This window comes from Siphateles boraxobius, unplaced genomic scaffold, assembly GCF_051911475.1.
Source record: "Siphateles boraxobius isolate OS27281-9 unplaced genomic scaffold, OSU_SipBor_1 35, whole genome shotgun sequence".
Classification (NCBI taxonomy): domain Eukaryota; kingdom Metazoa; phylum Chordata; class Actinopteri; order Cypriniformes; family Leuciscidae; genus Siphateles; species Siphateles boraxobius.
The window spans coordinates 9,740,125-9,762,565 of NW_027508975.1; the positions used below are offsets into that span (position 1 = coordinate 9,740,125).

At 40.0% G+C, this 22,441-nt stretch overlaps 1 protein-coding gene across 1 annotated transcript; it reads left to right on the forward strand.

Annotated features, from left to right (window-relative positions):
• The first annotated feature begins 2,284 nt into the window (after positions 1-2,284).
• On the forward strand, positions 2,285-21,565 carry scin (scinderin). Its single transcript, XM_077196347.1, has 17 exons — positions 2,285-2,404; positions 3,324-3,614; positions 5,466-5,620; positions 6,130-6,291; positions 7,373-7,522; positions 7,700-7,792; positions 7,901-8,033; positions 8,116-8,204; positions 8,518-8,733; positions 15,804-15,940; positions 16,037-16,127; positions 16,300-16,470; positions 16,822-16,999; positions 17,126-17,247; positions 19,633-19,710; positions 19,865-19,925; positions 20,104-21,565. The coding sequence occupies exons 1-17, from the start codon at positions 2,389-2,391 to the stop codon at positions 20,274-20,276; spliced, it is 2,316 nt and encodes a 771-aa protein (XP_077052462.1). The 5' UTR covers positions 2,285-2,388; the 3' UTR covers positions 20,277-21,565.
• Positions 21,566-22,441: the final 876 nt, after the last annotated feature.

Sequence of the window (22,441 nt, forward strand, 5' to 3'; positions counted from 1 at the left end):
ATGTACTTTACTATAGGGTTTGATTTAGGGTTAGTTCATGAAAAGTTCATGAAAGTCACCATATAAAATAAACATTGCTTAATTTTTTATGGAATAATGCAGTATTTAAATGATTAAACTGTGCACATCATTAATTTTTAATTCATGTTTCCTCGTAATCTTTAATCAAAATAACTTCCCTTCACTCTCGCAGCGACATCTCTTTTCTTATGATGTGTCTACTGGTGTGAGAGCAGAGCAACCTGTCACTCACATGACATCACAGCAATAGCAAACCACCACAATACAACAATCCAATTGATTCTCAATGGACAAAATTGTCAATACCCCACATTTTTTTTCTTTACGAGAATCTCAGATATAAATCACGTTAAGGAAGAAAAGACTATTGCAACTTCTGATTAATGGCAACTTTAAAGTACTTGTTTAAAAGACTTAAAGGTGAAAGACTTGGGTTGTTCATTGGAAACGGCATCTTCTCTGCTATTAATGTTATAGAGCATCATAATTGAAGTGCACAAATAACTCGGTGCAATTAGGAGATTTTCATTTCCATGCTTCCCCAGGACAACAAAAGTAATCATGTACAATTGGGTATTATAACACAGTCTAATTAATGTTATTTCATAACCTAAACACTTACCGTAACCCTTATTTAGAACTCCCACAATGGAAGACCAAACAGGCAACATGGTTTTATTAGCTGGTAACAAAGTAATGTATCAAGAGCACAATGGTTGTCAAGGACAACTGCCAATAAGAGGCGTAATTTCTATTCAGTTGCTCGCTATAATTATGTTGCAATCACTTGTCTTTTTAAATAAAGGTTTTTCAAATCGGCAGAACTGTTTATAGGGAGTGGTAGAGTTTGACAGAGATTCACCAGTTTGTCTACATTTGCAAAGTGCAAATTATATATGTGAAGACTGAAGAACAAGACTTCAAATTCATATTCGTTCTCCACGGCCTGCGGCGATCCTCACATTTAATCAGTTTGTAACTATCTGTTTTGTCACAAGAGAGAGCTATGATTACCATCCCAGGTTCCTTCAGTGATGTTATTTCATTATTCAAGGACTTGCATAATGTACTGTTGAGTTTATAGCCCACGATTACATTTTCAGCTGATGAACGGGATCTTTCTTTATCACAGATCCACAGAGACCCATATCTGTTCAAGGCACAGATCCCTCAAATGATGGTTGTCATAGAGACAGAACTGCAAGTGATAAGACAATTGAAGTCCATGGTTCAAATGTGCCACACCAGAGTACTGTATGTAATAATCAAACTGTTTTGAAAAAGCATTGCCATAACTATGTGTTTTATGAGCTATAGATTTTGTGTGATGACTTATTATCTGAGTCTATGCAATGCTACAGTAAATTCAATGTGATGATGTCAATCTGTTAACATGTGTATAATATTCATGCAAGGATACCATGAAGGTATTTTAACAATTACGCATAAAATGATTACTTGGAATGAACTTCACCTACCTCGGAAATGCACAACCATTAGTTTTTTTGTTTTTTTCAAACATGAAACTATATTCTGTGGTACTCGTGCCACAGATAGCATTAATTGTTATGGAAAATTCCTTTGAACACAGAGTAAGTCTACCAGTTTCATATTCAGTTAAAATGACACATGACATGATCCTCTTTGATCCTCAATGATTCTATTGTTCCTGTGAAGAACTACCAGTGAAAAGTTTAGACAACTATTATATATGACAAATGGAAGTATCGAAATAATGTACTGATAAAAAAACAACAACAAAAAAACAACAACACACACACACACACACACACACACACACACACACACACACACACACACACACACACACACACACACACACACACACACACACACACACACACACACACACACACACACACACACACACACAGACACACACACATATATAAGATGCACGTGCATCTCTGATTTACTGCAGTGTGATATACACGGAGAACTGAATACATGCACTGGAGGAAATACAACATCACTGTGACACTTCAGTTTTCACTTAACTCCAACTGCAAGAGTGAAAGAAAGGTTCTGCCTTTTGTGTGTGAAGAAGCAAACAAAGACTATGTTGTTTTAAGCTTTAAGTGTGAATGCAAATGTGTCACTGTGAAAGGTGATAGTTTTGGTTCTTAAAGACACACAATAACCATGATACACTCACATGACATATATTGCATACGAATCCTATTTCTGAGAAAAATGTTTTTTATGGGGAATGCACTAACATTGTGGCCATGCTAGTAATACTAGATAATTGTGGTTGTTTTGTTGGAACACCTTTACAGCTATTCTTTGCCAAGAACTAACTAGCTGGAAATCAAAGGTTCATTTCTCAGGATACTGTTTGAAGGCATGCGACTGTTTGAAGGTATGCAACTTTTACAATTATACCCTTTTTAGGCACATGGTGTCAATGAAGGATTTTCTATACTGTTTGTTTCTCATTTACAGTGAGATCTTTCATATCAGATTAACTTCTAAATTGCTGGTGTTTTTTTTAATACATTTTCTACCTAACCTCATTTAACTTCAACCCCACCTATCCTGTTGAACTACATAAATGTCACAAAGATTTTCACCTAATTCATGATAAATCTCTAATATTGATGCAAAATAAGTTGACATTGTGTCTCACCTAGAAATAATTATGTAGAAACACATATGTGCACAGCATTAGTCATTGGACTAATTGTGGTTGACAGAAATGTTCTTAAAATGTGCATGAATATTTACAAAAACAAGGTAATATGATAGTGTACGAATTGCAATGTGCAGAAATGTTCTTAAAATGTGCATGCATATGCAAAAATAATACAAAAAACAAGGTAATATGATTTGCAATTTGCAACGTGTGTAGGATGTCCATTGTCTTGGAAGTCCTTTGCAATATTTGCTATGGAAAATGGTAGACACTTAAGGCAGAAATGGAGAAATAAATGTGCTGTGAATGTAAATAAATAAATGTAGTTTCCTATCTTTTGCTTCTAGCAACAAACTGATAACTACTCAGAGTCTTACTACATCAATTTAGACAGCACTCTGTTAATTTCATTAAAATTCATTTAAAGTTGACTGATGTGGGTTGATAACATAAGATAAACAGGAAAAAAAAACAGGAAATGTAATAAAACATTTGCACATTTATTACTTGATTTCTTATTCATTCTGCACCTCTCTCTCTCTCTCTCTCTCTCTCTCTCTCTCTCTCTCTCTCTCTCTCTCTCTCTCTCTCTCTCTGTGTATTTAACTACTTCATGTTTCTGAACACGCCCATTTTAATGTGTCAGTCGAGACATCAGCACACTGCTGTTATTGCTTCAGTGCTGTCCGGCCACAGAAGGACACTGTCTGCCTATCAGTTCATCTGCACACACCTCTCTCAGACATGGGGCTTTACCACAAAGAGTTCGAGCAGGCTGGAAAACGCGCCGGTCTCCAGATATGGAGAATTGAAAAGATGGAACTGGTCCCTGTGCCTGAGAACTTGCATGGAAGCTTCTATGTAGGCGATGCCTACCTGGTGCTCCACACTGTCAAACAGAAGAACTCGTGTTTTTATGATCTGCATTTCTGGCTGGGTAAGCAGCATTTGTTCTCTACTTTAGAGAAGTGCTTAAATCTTTTGTATCAACTCTTAACATGACAAAAATATTAGGTCCCACTTTATATTAAGTGCCTTTAAGTATGTACTTACATTGAAATTAATAATTTGATACAATGGACTTATTGTGTACATACATGTTTTTACATTGTACTTATAGTTTGAAAATACTTGCATGTAATTACAGCTGTAATTAATTTCTGTAATTACATTTGTAACTACACAGTTTACCCTTCCCTTACACCTTAACCTACCCTTAAACCTACTCATACCACCACACCAATAGCAGCAAAAGTGTTTTACAATACAACATGAACACAATAAGTACATTCTCCTTATTTTTCGATGTAAGTGCATAGTACTTAAAGCCACTTAATATAAAGTAAATAATTTTATATTGTTTTAAATACTCTTTTTAAAATATATTTTATAATATATACTGTATAGAATATATTCTTTAGTCAAGTGCATGTGACTAATCTCAGCACTTTAACTACCTCAGCACCTTGACTAATCTAGTAACTTAAACGTTTAAGCGTGTATCAGGTCAAAATTATATATTCACAAACTTTTGTCCAGATCTGTATGAATGATGATTACTGGGGGGAGAAAGAAACTGCAAAATCTCAGTCACTACTTAAAAGGTTGAGGAAAGACGGCGGCAAATTAGCTGACATGATACTGAAATGTGCACGTTGTAAATACACCATCAGATAGATGAGCAAAGTATATGGCCTCTATAAAACAACGCTTTAGTAATGTGAAAGTTGTAAAGTTCATTCTCAGAAGTGATTACTTGGTCTCCTGGTTTTAATACTGGACTTTCATCTATGCACCTACTCTATGAAGAGCATATTTTTAATTTATGAATTAAAATGCAATTTTATATTTTGAAGTCAAAATTGTTAGGGTGATACAACTGTTCTGATATCATAATAAAGAAGTCTCATTCAAAGAATTTTACATTTTTAATCCTTAAATGTTAATTTTTATATATATTTTTAAAAGCTTAACTGCTTATTAATATTTAAAATCATGAATTTTCATGCTCTGGTTGCTTTAAAAAAAACCTGTGTCAAGGGAGAGGAAACACAGGAAGATCATGTAGATGAAATTTAGAAGCCATTTAGTTACCAGAAACCATGTGCACTTAATACGGTTTCCTTCATCTGCTAAGTGAAAGCACTTCCTTTACCCCATCAGATGTCTTAGAAACGTCAATATCGCTGTGATGTTTTGGCCTTGAGTGCATACGTGTGTCCGTAACCACACACACACACACACACACACACACACACACACACACACACACACACACACACACACACACACACACACACACACACACACACACACACACACACACACACACACACACACACACATATGCATACGCGCACACGCACACACACATAAACACACACACTCCATTATGAGTCATTAACCTTCCGATGTAAATGGATTCCTTAATGATGTTTCTTCCTATCATATCTTTGTTGCCAAGTCATTTACCCTAAAAAAAGCCTGCCACAAAACAAGCAAGATCACATAGAAAGGTTGCGTCTGTGGTCACAAGCAACAGCTAATACAGCAGGCTTTAATGTGTCAAAACTGATGCTGGGTGAAAGAATAAACACTTTGTGTATCAGTTGTCATCAAGTGTGAAAACAAACGGCTCTTTCTAGTTTAGAAATGCAATGCTCATGCCTTTGAGGAGCTGCAAGTGTAAAATAATAAAATAAAAAAAAATCACTTAATTATTAACCTGAATTAATAGGCCACAGAAGTAGGTGTCAGTGAAGTCTCTCTATTCTTTGTCTCTCTCTAGGTAAAGATTGCTCCCAAGATGAAAGTACAGCAGCGGCCATCTTTACCATTCAGATGGATGACTACCTGGGAGGTAAACCAGTCCAGTACCGTGAACTCCAGGGTTTTGAGTCCAACAACTTTACCAGCTACTTTAAAGGCGGGTTCACATATAAGGTTTGAGACCATTTATGTCCCTTTTATTCCTGCTCTCACAACACTTTTCTTTTAGTTTTTGTGCTCTATTGACTCCCAACAGAGTACTATTCTTTATTTTACTTCAGGTTTGCCTTACGTTAAACAGAAAGCTGCTGTTTAAACTAATGGAAAGACTGACAGTTGCTACAGTATTTATTTGCCAATTGAGAAAATGTTTCTTAGACTTCACAGTGCAAATCTAGGATTAGTCGTTGTTTACAATTTGGGCGAGGTAGAATCAACTACTGAAATACCTTCCTACTTAGGACCTTCTGTTTTTCACAAGCCCAAACTTTCATGATGGTCTGAGGGAATGTTGTGTTACAGCACGTGTTTGGGGACATTCAACTCCTCAGTGTTGCATTTGGCCTCAGACTGAAAATAATTCATGTTTAAAAATGGAAAGTGTTTAAAAATAGAAAAATAAGAAAGAGCAGAGGAAAGAGCAGAGGAAAGATTTGGTAAAATATATTTTCTTACCTCTTCAGACCGGAGGTGTGGCATCAGGATTTCAACATGTGGTCACCAATGATCTTACTGCCCGCCGACTCTTCCACATCAAGGGCAGGCGCACTGTCCGGGCCACAGAAGTGCCTCTCGCCTGGGCCAGCTTCAACAACGGCGACTGTTTCATAGCTGATCTGGGACCGGTAAGACCTGCTGCATCAACAAACGGCTGCATTAGACAAATATTTTTAAAAGGATATTCACCTAAAAATTAAGTCTGTCATCATCCATTCACCCTCCTGTCACTCCAAATTTATGATTAGACTTTTTCATTGGAACATCTATAGAATTATTTACTGCAGCAAAAAATATCCACACTGTGCTTTTCAATATACAGCAAAAATGAACACTGCAGTTGGTAAATTACAAAAAGAGATTACAATCCATTAAAGTATTGAATAAGACTAATGCACTTTATTCCAAGTCTTCTGAAATCATGCAATGTGTCATCATGAGGGTGAGTGAATGATGAAGTGAGTAAATCTGTCATTTAAAAAGCAGGGGAACTACTTAAGTTGCTAAATGAGTTACCAAACTGATATTTTTGAGTAATAATCTACAAACCTTTCAATGCAGAGTTAACAAATAAGTTAAAATAAAATACAATTAAAATATCAGTTAGAAGATAGAATACCTAAAGAAACAATGTATTACACATCCTTTTTTATAGACAGTAACTGGCTGGTTGACTTGTGCATTGTGTATTTAATATTCTCTCTGTATGCACTTATGGGTGGGTTTTATAATTGGATTACTGTCAACATACTGTGTAGAGTAGAGCAAATGTTATGAGAGCACAAGCAGATGAACTATGTCTCACGTCAAACAACAGATGCATCCATTAAGCATCTAACAGGCTCTTGCTGACTATTGCGTAGCATGGGATAGTTTACAGGAAGTTTAAATCTGATAATACCAATTGACAGAATGATTTGAACTTAGTGCTGCTCTCTCTCACATCTCTAAAGACCAGTCAAATAAACAGCACAGACAAATCCTGACTGATACCACCCCAAAATGACAGTATAAAAACAACTAAATGGTAGTATTTTCAAAGGTAGAGGCAACTAGCTAGAATTACTTAAGAAAGCTCATGTGTCACTGACAAAATTACCAAAAAAGAAAATCGATTTTTTGAGGTCAATTTCTTCCTAGGAAGTCTGCCAGCGATTTGTCTGTAAGTGTAACAAGATCACCAACAATTTAACCGATTTTTGAAACTAGGTAATCTACCAATGGTGTGGGTCTAAGTGCAACAAGTTTGAGCGCCTCAAAGCTGCACAGGTGGCTACTGGCATCCGAGACAACGAGAGGAACGGACGGGCCCAGCTGGTGGTTGTAGAGGAAGGACAGGAGCCTGCAGAGATGAAGAAGGTATCAAATAAAAGTGTCAAATCAAACATCTTAAGTTTGACAGAATTTGCATACAACAGGTAACTACTGGCATTCAGTAGAACTTGCTTTTTTTTTATGATGTTTGCTATGAGCAATACGATATCTGGTTTAGCTGGAAAGTTTGACATATTCATACATTGGATTTGCACATCACAGGTTCTCGGTGAGAAGCCTGAAATCCCTGAAGGTGATGATAATGAGGATGCGGTTGCTGACATGTCTAACAGGAAAATGGCTAAACTTTATATGGTAAACAAGTCTATACTGACTATACACTTCTGTATAATTGATCTATATGCAAATTCAATAGACAGGAACTGTAACATGATATTACTTAAATACCATTGCGCTTTACAGGTATCAGATGCAACAGGAAAAATGCAAGTGTCACTTGTGTCAGAGGAGAATCCGTTTACCCAAAGTAACCTGTTGTCTGAGGAATGCTTCATTCTGGACCATGGAAAAAACAAAATAATCTTTGTCTGGAAAGGTATCTGTAAACTGAAGCCATTAAACAAAGGAGTTGTGTAACATTCTTACCGAGGAGACTGACCTTATTTTTGATGATTTAGGCCGCAACGCAAATCCAAATGAGAGGAAGGAAGCCATGAAAACAGCTGAGGGCTTCATTAAGCAGATGGGATATCCTGAAAACACCCAGGTTTAGCTATTCACATATTTTCACTTAAATGAGTGAATCACTCACATATGTAGCAACACTGTCAGTATGGTACCTTTAGGGACACAACAGCTTATCACTAGGGCAGCATCTTTGTACCTTATTTAGCCCTAAAATCTCAGGTACTAAAATTAACCTTTTAGGGGTAGATAATGTACAAAGTTGCCCCTTTAAGGGTACAACTCCAAGGACAAGCTGTATGCCTAGGTAAAATTTTTGCACTTATTATTTTTATTGACAGGGAACAAGTATAGTATTCTTTGGGTCATCCAGGTCATTCTGTCCTTGTACACAGATCCAGGTCCTTCCAGAGGGTGGAGAGACACCCATCTTTAAGCAGTTCTTCAAATGCTGGAAAGAAAAGGACCAGGCTGAGGGTCTAGGCAGAGTCTTCGTCACTGAGCGGATCGCCAAGATTCAACAAGCCAAATTTGATGCCTCAGAGCTGCATGAGTCTCAGCAAATGGCTGCTCAGTACAACATGGTCGACGACGGCACTGGAAAAACCCAGGTCACTATTTGCATACTGTTGTGTTTTTATACCGCTTTAACCTCTAAAATCATTCTACAACATTTCCATAACCTATTACAATCCTAAATTGCCCTTACCTGCAGGTTAAAGATGCTAGAAGTTGTTTCAGGGTCCTCGGCGGTGTCCGATCCAGTTCAGTCCTGGGTCCGTTTCACTGGGCGCTTGCTTAGTATTAATATCTAAACTACAGCAAAGTAAAGATACTTCTAGGGAAAAAATCACTCTGAGACTTGTTTTGAAAGTTTTTCGAATCACCAAAATTGATTTTGTTTTACTTAAAGTTTCAGAATAATACAAAGACAATAATTCAAAAAGGAAAAAATAACAGAAATGTGTAAAGGTCTTCATCCGAATTGTGGCCCCGAACAACAGGAAAACAAAACCTTTGATATGTTTTAATTGAGGCCGTCTTAAGAGTTTGTGGCTGTACTTATAATGCAGCAATCCCTTAAAAAGTAAAATAACTGGCCTGAGACTTTCCACAGTTAAAGCTATTTTGATATCTATAATAGCACCTATACATATCTCATCTTTTGCCACCTTCGCTTGAAAGCTTAATATACATTTATACTTTCCTTCACCTGCAAATATTAAAACCACAGAGAGGCCTCTCGCCTCCTCACGGACTGTGAGGGGCCTCGTTCTTTCTTCTTAAAGTATGATAAAGGACAAAGAGCAAGGCACGTCATTAACACCTGTTGAACCATTGAGTCCATTTAAAGAGATCAAAGGAAACGTCTCAGGTTACTACTGTAACCATAGTTCCCTGAGTAAGGGAACGAGACGATGCGTCACTTGACGCTTTGGGAACGCCCCCAGCGTGCATGCGTCTGAGCATCAATGTCAACTAGTCCAATGGAAAGAATGAGCGTCACGGGCGGGTGACGTCATGACCAGGAAGGGATAAAGGCTCACCCGGTGAAACGCGGCATTAGCTTCAAAAAGTCGAAGCAAGCCGATCACAGGGAAGCAGGAAGTATGGCAGGGTGACGCATCGTCTCGTTCCCTTTCTCAGGGAACTATGGTTACAGTAGTAACCTGAGACGTTCCCTTTCGAGGGAACTCGCGATGCGTCACTTGACGCTTTGGGAACGAGAATACCCAAAACGCCAGAATTCCAAGTACCTGAGTGTCAGTCTGTTGGAACTAAGCACTAAGCACCTGAGAACCTGGGGCAGCATCCAGGTCCAAACTGTAAAACCGGACGAATGTGAGCGGTGAGGACCAGCCTGCCGCATCACAAACGTCTTGGAGGGAAACCCCAAATAACAAGGCTTTAGAGGCCGCCATACCCCTCGTTGAGTGAGCTCTGACCACCAAGGGACACGGATGGTCAGAGTACTCGTATGCAAGTGAAATAGCCTCGACTATCCACTTGCTAACCGTCTGTTTAGAAGCAGGAAGACCCTTCTTAGGTGATCCAAAGCAAATAAATAACTGGTCGGACTTCCTCATAGAAGATGTCCGATGAACATAAGTATCCAGTGCTCGCACTGGACACAAGAGGTTCAGCCTTTCCTGGTCCGCAGATGTAAAAGGAGGAGGACAGAAAGCCTGCAGCACGATAGGCCTCGGAATCAAGGTCGGCACCTTAGGGACGTATCCCTGTTTTGGATATAAGAATGCCTTGACCATCCCCGGTGCAAACTCAAGGCAAGTGGGGGAAACCGAAAGGGCCTGAAGGTCTCCAACTCTCTTAAGGGACGAAATAGCTAGCAGAAAGATAGTCTTAAGGGTAAGAAATTTCTCTGAAACCGAATCTAAGGGCTCGAATGGAGCCCTAGACAGGCCTTCTAGTACTAATGCCAAATCCCAAGCTGGCACCCTAGTGCGAGTTGCAGGCCTCAGCCTCAATGTGCCACGAAGGAAACGTGTAATCAGGGGGTCTCGACCCAACGATGTACCCCCAACCAGGGCGTGGTAAGCCGCAATGGCCGCCACGTAAACCTTAAGTGTGGAAGGACATAAACCTGACGTAAAGCGCTCCTGCAAGAACTCGAGTACTGTGTTCACAGAACAGTTAACCGGATCCCACTGATGTCGGTGACACCATACAGAAAAAACTTTCCATTTCAGCGCATATAGTTTCCTAGTAGCTGGAGCTCTGGAGCTTAGGATGGTCTCAGCAGCCTCAGCTGAGAGACCACTCTCTATGAGTTGGGCCCCCTCAGAGGCCAAACCCACAGGTTCCAAATCTCTGGTCAAGGGTGAAATATTGTGCCCCCGGCCTGAGACAGAAGGTCTCTCCTGATCGGGATCTCCAAGGGAGGACCGTCTAAGAGATGGATCAGGTCCGCAAACCAGATCCGACTCGGCCAGCGTGGTGCTACAAGCAGTAGGCTTATTCCGTACTGGCGGACTCGTTCCAGAACTCCCGGGAGCAGAGCAACAGGGGGAAATGCGTACAGACGTAGCCTCGGCCACGTCTGCACCATAGCATCCAGCCCCAGGGGGGCTGGGTGAGTAAGGGAGAACCAAAGTGGACAGTGCGTCGTGTGCTGAGACGCAAACAGATCCACCTCTGCTTGGCCGTAAAACTCCCAAATTTTCTCCACCACCTCGGGGTGGAGTCTCCAGTCCCCTGGCCTCAGCTCCTGCCTCGACAGGATGTCTGCCCCCACATTCTGGTCCCCAGGAATATACACTGCCCTCAGGGAGAGTACCTTCCCCAGAGACCACAGGAGGATCTGGTGCGCCAGTTTGCAGAGCGGACGCGACCGCAGACCCCCCTGACGGTTCAGATAAGAGACCACTGATGTGTTGTCTGTTCGTACAAGCACATGATGGCCCCTCAGGTCTGGGAGAAACTGTCTCAACGCATTGAAGACAGCCATCATCTCCAGGCAATTGATGTGCCACGAAAGATGATGACTTTTCCACAGACCCTGAACCGAGCGGCCTTCCATTACCGCTCCCCAGCCGGTGAGGGAAGCATCTGTCGAGATCGTAACACGATGGCAAAGAGCTCCCAATACCGGACCCTGGGTTAAGAACCAATGTTTCCTCCATATAATTAAGGCACGAAGGCACCGCCGCGTGACCTTGATCATACGAAGTGGGTTTCCCCTCGGGGAGAACCCTCTGGTCCTTAGCCACCACTGTAAAGGTCTCATGTACAGCAGGCCAAAAGGAATCACGTTGGACGCTGCCGCCAAGAGACCCAACAGTCTCTCGAACTGTTTCACAGTGCGTGACTGGCCTAGCTTTAGCTCTTTGGTGGCTGTCAGGATAGCAGCTACACGAACGGGCGATAGAGTGGCCCGCATCGTCACTGAATCCCATACCACACCAAGGAAAGTGGTTCTCTGTACTGGAGAAAGAACACTCTTCTTGGCGTTGAGCCTCAACCCCAACATCTGCATATGAGCGAGAACGACACCTCGGTGCCGAACCGCCGACTGCTCTGATTCCGCCAGAATCAGCCAGTCGTCGATGTAGTTCAGAATACGTATGCCCTGAAGCCCGAGAGGGGCTAGAGCTGCATCCACGCATTTCGTGAACGTGCGGGGTGATAAAGCTAGACCGAAAGGAAGAACCCGATATTGGTATTCTTTGCCCCCGAAAGAAAACCTTAGGAACTTCCTGTGCTGAGGGAGGATGGAGATATGGAAGTAGGCGTCCTTCAGATCTATCGTGACAAACCAGTCCTCGGATCTGATTTGAGTCGCGATCTGTTTGAGTGTCAGCATCTTGAACTTGAGTTTCTGTACTGAACGATTCAACAGACGAAGATCTAAAATGGGATGCAACCCCCCATCCTTTTTTGGAACAATGAAATAACGGCTGTAAAAACCCGACTCTCTGTCGGGTGAGTACACCTGTTCTATAGCTTCCTTTGCTAACAGGGCCTTTACCTCTTGCTCCATTACCAGAGCCTGCTCGGGATGCACCACTGTGGGCAGCACCCCGTTGTAACGAGGAGGACGAGAACCAAACTGGATTCTGTATCCTTTCTCTACAATCTGCAGGACCCAATGAGAAATATTCGGCAGAAGCTTCCACGCTGCCAGAAAATTTACTAAGGGAACCAGCCTCTCGAGGCTGGTCTCTGGTGTTATCGAGACAGCCAATTCCGGAGCCTGAAACATAATGGCAGGAACTACCTGAACTGGCCGCTCTAAGGCCCCCCTCAGAGGGCGCGAAACCGATGCTGTGCCGCAGCATAGCATCAGCGACTCGCTGGAGACCGCTGCGCCCTGAAGCACCAAGGGTGGCAGGGTTGGCAGAACGGTCTCGTGAGGACCCCGAAATGGAACGGGCACCGTAAAATGACGTGTACACCGCTCCACTTCGGTCGGGGCTGTCCTCACAGGCCTGATGCGTGAACATCAGGACCTTTTTTTTTTTAACCGAAGTCTTCTTCGCCTGAAGAACGGTCTTCAGATCCGGCTTCGACTTAGAAGACTTCGGTTGAGAGGGTTGCGTCTGTCTCCAGTCTCTACGTGGAGGTGCACGAGATGCAACACTCTCTTTCTGATGCACACGATATGATGAGCTCGACGGCTGGGGCTGCTCACGCCCAGCAGCCCCAGGGGGCTGGACCCGGCGAGGGATAAACTTTTTAAAAACGTCCGCTTGTTTCTTTGACTCCTGAAATCTCTCGACGACCGCGTGGACTGCGTCGCCGGAATGACCAGAAGGTTCAAGCGGAGCATCTAATAAAAAAGCTCGATCTTTTTCTTTAATTTCAGACAGATTTAACCATAAATGTCTCTCAGTAGCTACCAAGGCTGCCATAGACCGCCCAATTGCTCTGGCGGTCTCCTTAGTAGCCCTGAGAGAAAGATCGGTAGCCCGACGAAGTTCACGAATATCGTCATGACTGACTCCCTCACTACTATCCAGATCCCCAAGCAGGTCAGCTTGATAAGCCTGGAGCACTGCCATAGTATGCAGACATGCTCCAGCTTGACCTGCTGCCGTATAAGCTTTGCCCACTAACACCGAAGTGGCTTTAAGCGGTCTAGTGGGCAAAGCCGAGGCTTTCAGAGACGATGCGGGACCAGGGGAAAGATAACTGGCTAAATTCTCTTCCGCCTGGGGCATCGCCTCATAACCATACTCTTTCAGCCCTCTTATTCTCGAATAAGTGTTAACATGAGGGCTGAAAAGACGTGATGAGTATGGTTTATTCCACGATTTAGAAATCTCATTGTGCAAATCGGGAAAAAATGGAAGCCCTCGTGGTGGAGATAATGTGGTGGAAGATAAAAAGCGCTCATCTAATTTGCTTTTAGGACGAGCGCCCTTATTCTCAGATGGCCATTCAATATTTAACTTCTCTACAGCCCGCGACATAACATCCACCAGCTCATCATATGCTGGGGAAATAAATTGTGAATCCCTTTCCCCCATGTGTGTGCTTACACTCTCCACACTCATCACATCAACCTCCTCGGAGGAAGAGCAACAAAGTAATGGAGGGCTCTCTCCCCGGGCGAAAGAAACCGCAGAGCGTGCTTCCGACACCGGGGAGAGAGCACTGGATCTCTCGGGTAAGGAAGGAGAAAGAGCCCTCGGACCCGTCTCCAACCCCTCCGAAAGATCCTTTTGCGATCCCCAGGAATGCATTCTCCGCGCCGCCTCAGCAGACGCAGGTCCTGATCCCTGTGGATCGCGAGCCTGCCCACTCACTTTATCAAAGAGTGACAGGCGAGAGCGGAGCATGCGAAGCGGTAACATCTCACAATGCTGGCACTCAGCCCCCTCGAAGGCTGAGACCGCATGCTCCACTCCCAAACAAACGACACAAAGCTCGTGTGTGTCCCCACCCGTTAAATAACGCGGGCAGGGAGAAACACACTGTTTGTACACTTGCTTAGTTTCCATCCTTTTCCGCAACAGACAACAGTAAATAGACAGAGACAAAATGACACAGATCGCTTGCTGAGACACAGAAGCTAATGCCGCGTTTCACCGGGTGAGCCTTTATCCCTTCCTGGTCATGACGTCACCCGCCCGTGACGCTCATTCTTTCCATTGGACTAGTTGACATTGATGCTCAGACGCATGCACGCTGGGGGCGTTCCCAAAGCGTCAAGTGACGCATCGCGAGTTCCCTCTAAAGGGAACAACAAACACCAGTTGCAAAGCAAGCTTGTATCATGCTAGCGATTCAAGCCTCTTTTGCAAGTCATGACCTTAAACTACAAGCACCTTATTGCAAGGCAGGTTTGCGTCTAGCGATTCAATCCTCTCTTGCAAGCATGCTATTTCACAATTAGGACATTTAAATTGACTCTCTGACATAAACCCCCTCACAATACTATGTAATCTTTTATGTAATTTTTCCATCTGCCTGATGATCCTGATTATTTGCTTGCCCCACCAGATCAACTCATCCCGGGGAAGAAGGGACCTTGCCTGTCTTCTTCCTCTTCTCTGTTGTCTTAGCTTTATGAAGTTCTCTGGCGTGGTCTTTCTGGAGTCGTTCAACTAAAAGATCGTCCATAAATATTTCAATTTTATCAGTTACCTTTGAGGCATGTAAATCATTTAGTAGAGGTTTCACTTTGAGGGATTTAACAGAAGTATTCATATTTGGGCCTCCTGGCAACACAACAATACAAAATATCAGAGGTTGTATAAGTTAAATTGTGCTTGTGTTTGGTTGCGGATGAGCATCTTACTGTCAAAATGACGCTCAAAATGAAACGAGAAACTAAAATTCTGATATGGTTCTGAACAACTATTGCACTCAAAAGATGCGTTCACACTTATAGCTTTTCAGCGAATTTTCAAAGGCGAAATCCAGCAATGTTAATACGAATCCATGCGATCTGGAATCTCTTGAAGGCGAAAGCAGAGAAATGCTTGGTTTAAATGTGACTTCTGTTTGAGCTGTGCTTTATACATTAATACACTACTGACAATAGACTGGACCTTTTTGTACACAACATTTCACTAATTTGAGTACATCTTAAGAAGACTTGATTGCACAACAATTACAGATTGTTCTCTATTATCAAAGAAAATCACTGGATGAAATCCAGCCATTCTAAACTGTGAATTTATTTGATGGATATTCTTAATCTGGTGTTGTTTCACAGATTTGGAGAGTGGAGTGTGGAAATACCGAAGGCGATAGCAAGGTTCCTGTACACCCAGATACATATGGCCAGTTCTATGGAGGGGACTGCTATATCATTTTATATACTTACACCAAGGGAGAAATCATTTACACATGGTAAGCACTGTAGAAGTGGATAGTTTTCAGAGGGGGAGTCAAATCATGCTCAAAAAGAATCAAATAAGGCTTATCTCGCTATGCTTTCACCCTCAGGCAAGGTTCCAGCAGCACAATAGACGAACTGACAGCTTCAGCCTTTCTCACTGTTGAACTGGATCGTTCGCTGGGAGGAAATGCTGTTCAGGTAAGGGGGAGGGGGGGGGGGGGGGTGGAGTTGAATTTTATCTACTAATTTATTTAATGTAAATAGGGCTGGATTATGGACTTGGGCTGCAAAGATGTACAGCAGGGGCTGCCTAAACATGACTAACTCTGTGTTAATCATCTTACCATGGTTCCATTTCACATCCAACCAGGTTCGAGTGACTCAAGGAAAGGAACCACCTCATTTGCTGAGTCTCTTCAAAGAAAAGCCTCTGATCGTGTATAAGAATGGGACTTCTAGGAAGGGGGGACAGGCACCCGCACCTCCAACCCGTCTCTTTCAAGTGCGCAAGAACCTGGGCACCATTACACGAATTTGTGAGGTGAGTCTTGGTCTCTGGTTATATGTATATCTCATAGTTTGGTCTCATGAAATTATCAGGAAAAGGAAGATACACCTAAACCAAGTATCTTGTGCATGGTTTACAAGTCTAACCTGATCATTTATAGTCAGTAGATTGTGCAAGCTGGTTGGTGATCAGTAGACCACCATGTGGTGGAGCTGAGGTTAACACGCTAGACTATCTAGCTCATTCTGCTCAGCACTGGCAGATTTTCTAGGCCAAGATGGTGGAGATCTCTGATTGATGTTCCAAAACTATTAACCATCATTTGGTTAGTTTTGTTTTTAATTTAGGTATGTCCTTTGAATGTGTCGGTCTGTGGTCTAACAGGTAGATGCTAAAGCTTCAAGTTTGAACACCAATGATGCATACCTGCTGAAGTTACCACAGGGGAATGGGTACGTGTGGATCGGGAAGGGAGCGAGCGAGGAAGAGGAACGAGGGGCAAAGTACATGAGTGAGAAGCTGAAGTGCAAAACCGAGGCTGTTACTGAAGGAAATGAGCCTGGTATGGCCAATATGTAACAGATTCAATTCACACTCTTCATACTTTTTAATCACACATTGGTAGGTGACAGGAGAGGAAGGAAGTTATACATTTTTTATATAATCATTGCTCATTTTCCATTTAAAGAGGACTTCTGGAAGGCTCTGGGTGGAAAGACAGAGTATCAGAAATCGGAGATGTTGGAGAATAAAACTATAGCCCGTCCTCCCCGTATGTTCGCCTGCTCCAACAAAAGTGGAAGGTTCATCGTGAGTATCCTAGACCTGATAAGAGTAAACCAAAGTCCAGTTCAGTTTCACTTTTGGCTATTGCTTTCAATAATAATTTTGAATGGAAGACAATGCATACACTGTAAAAAAAAAATCGTAAAAAAACGGTCACTGACTGGCAGCTGTGGCTGCCAAACAAAAACCGTAAAAATAAAGTAAAATATCGTAATTTAAATGAAGTGCAAAGAACTTTTACAGAAATTTTCCTTAAATTTTTTACAGAAAAACACTGTTATTTTACAACTATTTCCTGAGTTATTACGATCAAACACCTTCATTGTAAAAAAAATCCCATAAAAAAACAGTCAAATGACTGTCAGCAACGGCTGCCATACAAAAACCATAAAATTAATGTAAAATATCTTAATATAAATAAATGCAAAATACTTTTACAGAAATCTTCATTAATCTTTTTTAACAGAAACACACAGTTAAAACACAGTTACTTCACATTTATTTTCTGATTTATTTACTGAAAAACATGCAGTTAATTACATGCATGATTTGCTTTGACTATATACGTCACTACATCAGCAACTACACAGTTACTGTCAGTTAAATAAAGAAACATGCTGCATTTCATCTGTGTTTCACTGCTCATCCTGAACTGAAGCTAAGGCTCTACTCGTCAACACAATGGAGACACACGAAAAACACCATACAGAAACACTTTAAACCCCAACAGAACATTAAACACTACCAGATCTCTCAGGATCTAAGCATCTTCGCTTATTACAATCCAGATTTTATTTGTTTCATACTAACATTATTATTGAGAATTAACAGAGGTTTAGAAGTTGAAGCTTTATTGAAAAGAATAAAGTTTGATGTTACCATGATGGAGATCAGTGTTTGCTTCATTTGGACTCTTGAACTTTTAATGTTGAACTTTAATGTTTCTCTGGCTGCATTAACTGTGTGACTCTGATGCATATTTGTTATGGTAAGAGTCTAAGAGAAACTCAGATCAGATAATGTTTGTCACTTTGTAGTGAAAATAGTCATCATGTAGAGTCTGGCTCCATTGATACCATCTGAAGCATAATATCTGATTATGTCATTAAATGTTAATTATTCATTTTCCATGACAAAGCTTCTATAGAACATTCCCCAGTGCTGTGATACTCAGATTTTAAAGTCATTATACAGAAAATATTTGACAGTATCAGAAAGACTCACTCAGACATCAAGATTCAGCGTATGAATCACAACAATGGTGACAATGAAAAAAAAACTTTGTGTAGTGTATATATATATAATGCATATTGTTATAATACTGATACCACAATATTTTAAGGGTCATGTGAAAAAATATGAAATTAATTAAAGACTTTGTATAAAGCTAAATTCCACCTACATACTCTGTAATCTAAGCTATCATATACAAAGATTTGACTGTCATATCAGTGAATCAGATCATCATGTGATGACTATAACATCAACAATTAATGATCAAGATCATCTGATATTTTCTCCAGCATTTATGACAAACGTGTATCAAATACACAGTTAAGCAGCCAGAGAAAAGCATAAGTTAAATCTCAAGGGTCATGACCCCAACTAAAGCAGACACCGATCCCAATCATGGTGACATCAAATTTATTTTAAAGTTTTTTACACTTTATGTTTGGCAGCCGCAGCTGCCAGTCATTTGAACCTTTTTTTACGATTTTTTTTACAATGAAGGTATTTGATCATAATAATGCAGGAAATACCTGTGAAATAACAGTGTTTTTTTGGTTTATTTAAATTAGCATATTTTACTTTAATTTTATGGTTTTTGTTTGGCAGCCGTAGCTGCCAATCATTTGACCATTTTTTTACGATTTTTTTTACAATGAAGGTATATGATCGTGATTATTCAGGAAATACCTGTAAAATAACAGTGTTTTTCAGTTATTTTAATTTAGGATGTTTTACAGTTTTTTGGGGAGCTGACAGTCATTTGACCATTTTATCATTTAACTGTTTTGTTTCTGATAAATTACAGATTATATTTGTAATTTTACATACATTTTTATGTAATTTAAGAAAACAGAAAAAATACTGTATGAAAAATACAATCAATTTTCTGTATAAAAAAAATGTGAATTACTGTAATTTGTCATTAATGTCACAATACCTAAAATAACAGCTGGATTTTTATTTTACAGATATTATTTGTAATTTTACAGTGTTTTGAGTACAATTTTAAATGAAAGAAAATGATCGTCCAAAAATCACAGTTATTTTCTGTAAAATTAGGATTTTTTTTTACAGTGACAATGTAAAACATGCCTTGTCTTTCTGTGATAACCGCTTAGATACCGCAACATATAGGCAAAATGTTGTTTGGACACTAACTATGCATTTTTACAACTGCAGATTGAAGAAGTACCTGGTGAGTTTAACCAAGATGACCTGGCAGAGGATGATGTCATGTTACTGGATGTCTGGGATCAGGTTAGAGAGTTATCTCTCTTAATTACATCCTTCAAGATTAACTCTAAGTTTCAAAGGAGAGCAGTTGTCTCTGACAAACTTTAATATCCAAAGATATCTCCTGACTTTGGTTGATGTGTGATACGTGTCTCTGACCCCTGATTTAATCTCTCAGGTCTTTGTGTGGATTGGAAAGGATGCCAATGAGGTGGAGAGGACTGAGTCTGTAAAATCTGGTGAGATGCAGCAGGCACATATTCCTTAAAACATGTTTCTACGTAATTTGAAAGCTGAAACCCCTTTAAGCCTTCAACAGGTTTAACAGCATACTTACCTGAACAGATCACATGATTGACATGATACAGTTTAAACACAGATAAAAATCTTGTAAAGTACGTATTTGTACCTTTGCAGCAAAGACTTACATTGAGACAGACCCATCAGGACGGGACAAGGAGACATCTGTGGTGGTGGTAAAGCAGGGGCATGAGCCCCCCACATTCACCGGCTGGTTCCTTGGGTGGGACGCCTCGCGATGGGACAGTGACCTCATGGCAAGAGCAGTGAAATCACTGCAGGTTAACTGAGGTGTGCGGGTTAACTCAACAGACTTCACTGGAAAGATAAAACAGATTTTTTTTTAAACCCTACTAAAAATATGCCATATGTCCAACATATGAAATTACTCAAAACTCTTTAAATCATATAAGTGTTTTTTCTCTAAGAATTGTTTGCACAGATTTATATTTCTGTTCTGGATTTCTGTAAGCATGATTTGAATGTACAATTAAAGAATCAATACATTTTTGAAAAAAAAAATGAAAAAAAATCTTAGTCAATGCAGCACACAAGAGCCCCCTAGAAACAAGAGATATATATTAACAAGTAATAATTGAAGATAAATATTCTAGACCTGTTGTTGTAGTTTTGCTGACATGTATTATGTGCAAAAGGAAGTACTATGGCCAAGTGATGGATGGTATAAGAAGATAATACCATGGTATGTGGGAAAAAACCCATTATTTCCCTAGAGTAATTCCAGGAACATCATAATGCTATACATGTCATACATACACTCCAAAAAATAAGCTGTTGAACAAACTTAATTAAATTAAGGAAAGCTTTTCCACGAAATTGAATTACATTTTACCAACAAAATCTAATTTGGTTAGCTACAGAAGCTACAAGAGTTTGATTTAATTTAAAAAAATTTTACACATTAATGTTTAATTGCTTGTTCTGTGTGTGAGGTTTAATACAAGTAGTGTCAACTGAGTGCCACAGACTAAACAGAGTCGTCACTCTTCTGCATAATGGTAACCACAAAATTCAAAAACATTAAGGAAAGTCCTCTAAGTTTCTAACATAACTGAACATTAAATACTAACAATACTAACAACATCTTTACATTTAATGAAAACCCATTAAATAACAATTTAATCTCAAAATTTACCCCCCTAATGCAGTCCCTTGCAAAGCATGCTGGGAACTACAGATCCACTGCCCAGTTAGTTGTCAATATAAATGACTCATGTAGTTTTCACACAAATTAATTAAGTACACTTCAGTTTTGAATATAATCGGTTGATTGAACACAATTAAATTAAGTTGTGACAAAATATTAAACAATCGTGTTACTTTACCTTATTTTAATTAATTAAATTTAACGAGGCAAAAATCATTTTTTTGAGTGTATAAACACACCGATTACAGTTTAAGAAATGCGTATTTTTAAAAGGTGATGATAGTTAAAGTTCATCACACCCAATGAACTAGCAGCCAAATAGTTTGGTCAAATACATGATACACTCCTGATAAGAGTTATTAAAGAAAGGAGGGATCAATGTTTCAGTGAGAACCTCTCATACTTACACTGTTTTTACATCAGGGTAATCATACTTTCTATGTAATCCAACCCCTATCCCTAAAGCAGACCCTCGCCGTTGCACATCATTAGATTTACAGACTAAAATCTTCTGGAACATTTCTGAACATTTGTGAGGTCCGGCTTACTAGTTGGTGCTCAACAGGTTTCACTATATAAAATGTTAACTATTTTATATATTATATATACCCTTAAAGGGAGAACTTGGTACATTATCTACCCCTAAAATATTCATTTTAGTACCTGAAAGTAGTAACATGTACTACTATAAACATTTCAGGGCTAATTTTAATGTTAAATTTTGGACCACACAAGCATATAGCCACACCTGCACACAAACGACTGCATATAAATCATTATCAAAATACTTGTAAACATGGCAGTGGTCACTTGTGACTGGTTGGTTTTTAGTAGCCTATTGTAAAGGTACTGTTACATTTACATGAATAATGAAAGTAAAAAAAAAAAAGACATACATTTTTATACTTAATTTATCATTACATTTACTCCACAATTACAAACCATTTTTTAAAAATTATATTCCTATGTTATTTTGACTCTGGAATATATGTGCTTGCTTATGTTTCCATAAGTGATGGAAAGCATGGTGAACAATAACAGCCCATGTGGTGTTTTCTCCCAATACCACTAGATGACGCACAAGTAAAACAAAAAAACAAAACAAAAATTACGCACACACTCATAACACTTAGTTCAGCCTAATGTAAATACACATATTGAGTGGTGCTAGAACTAAACTGATTTATACGACTAAAAAATAATTTTAGATTTCCAAATCAGCAAAATTGGTACCTTAAACGGGTTGATTGTAAGAAATCAACCCCTAAAACATAGTTTTCATATTTT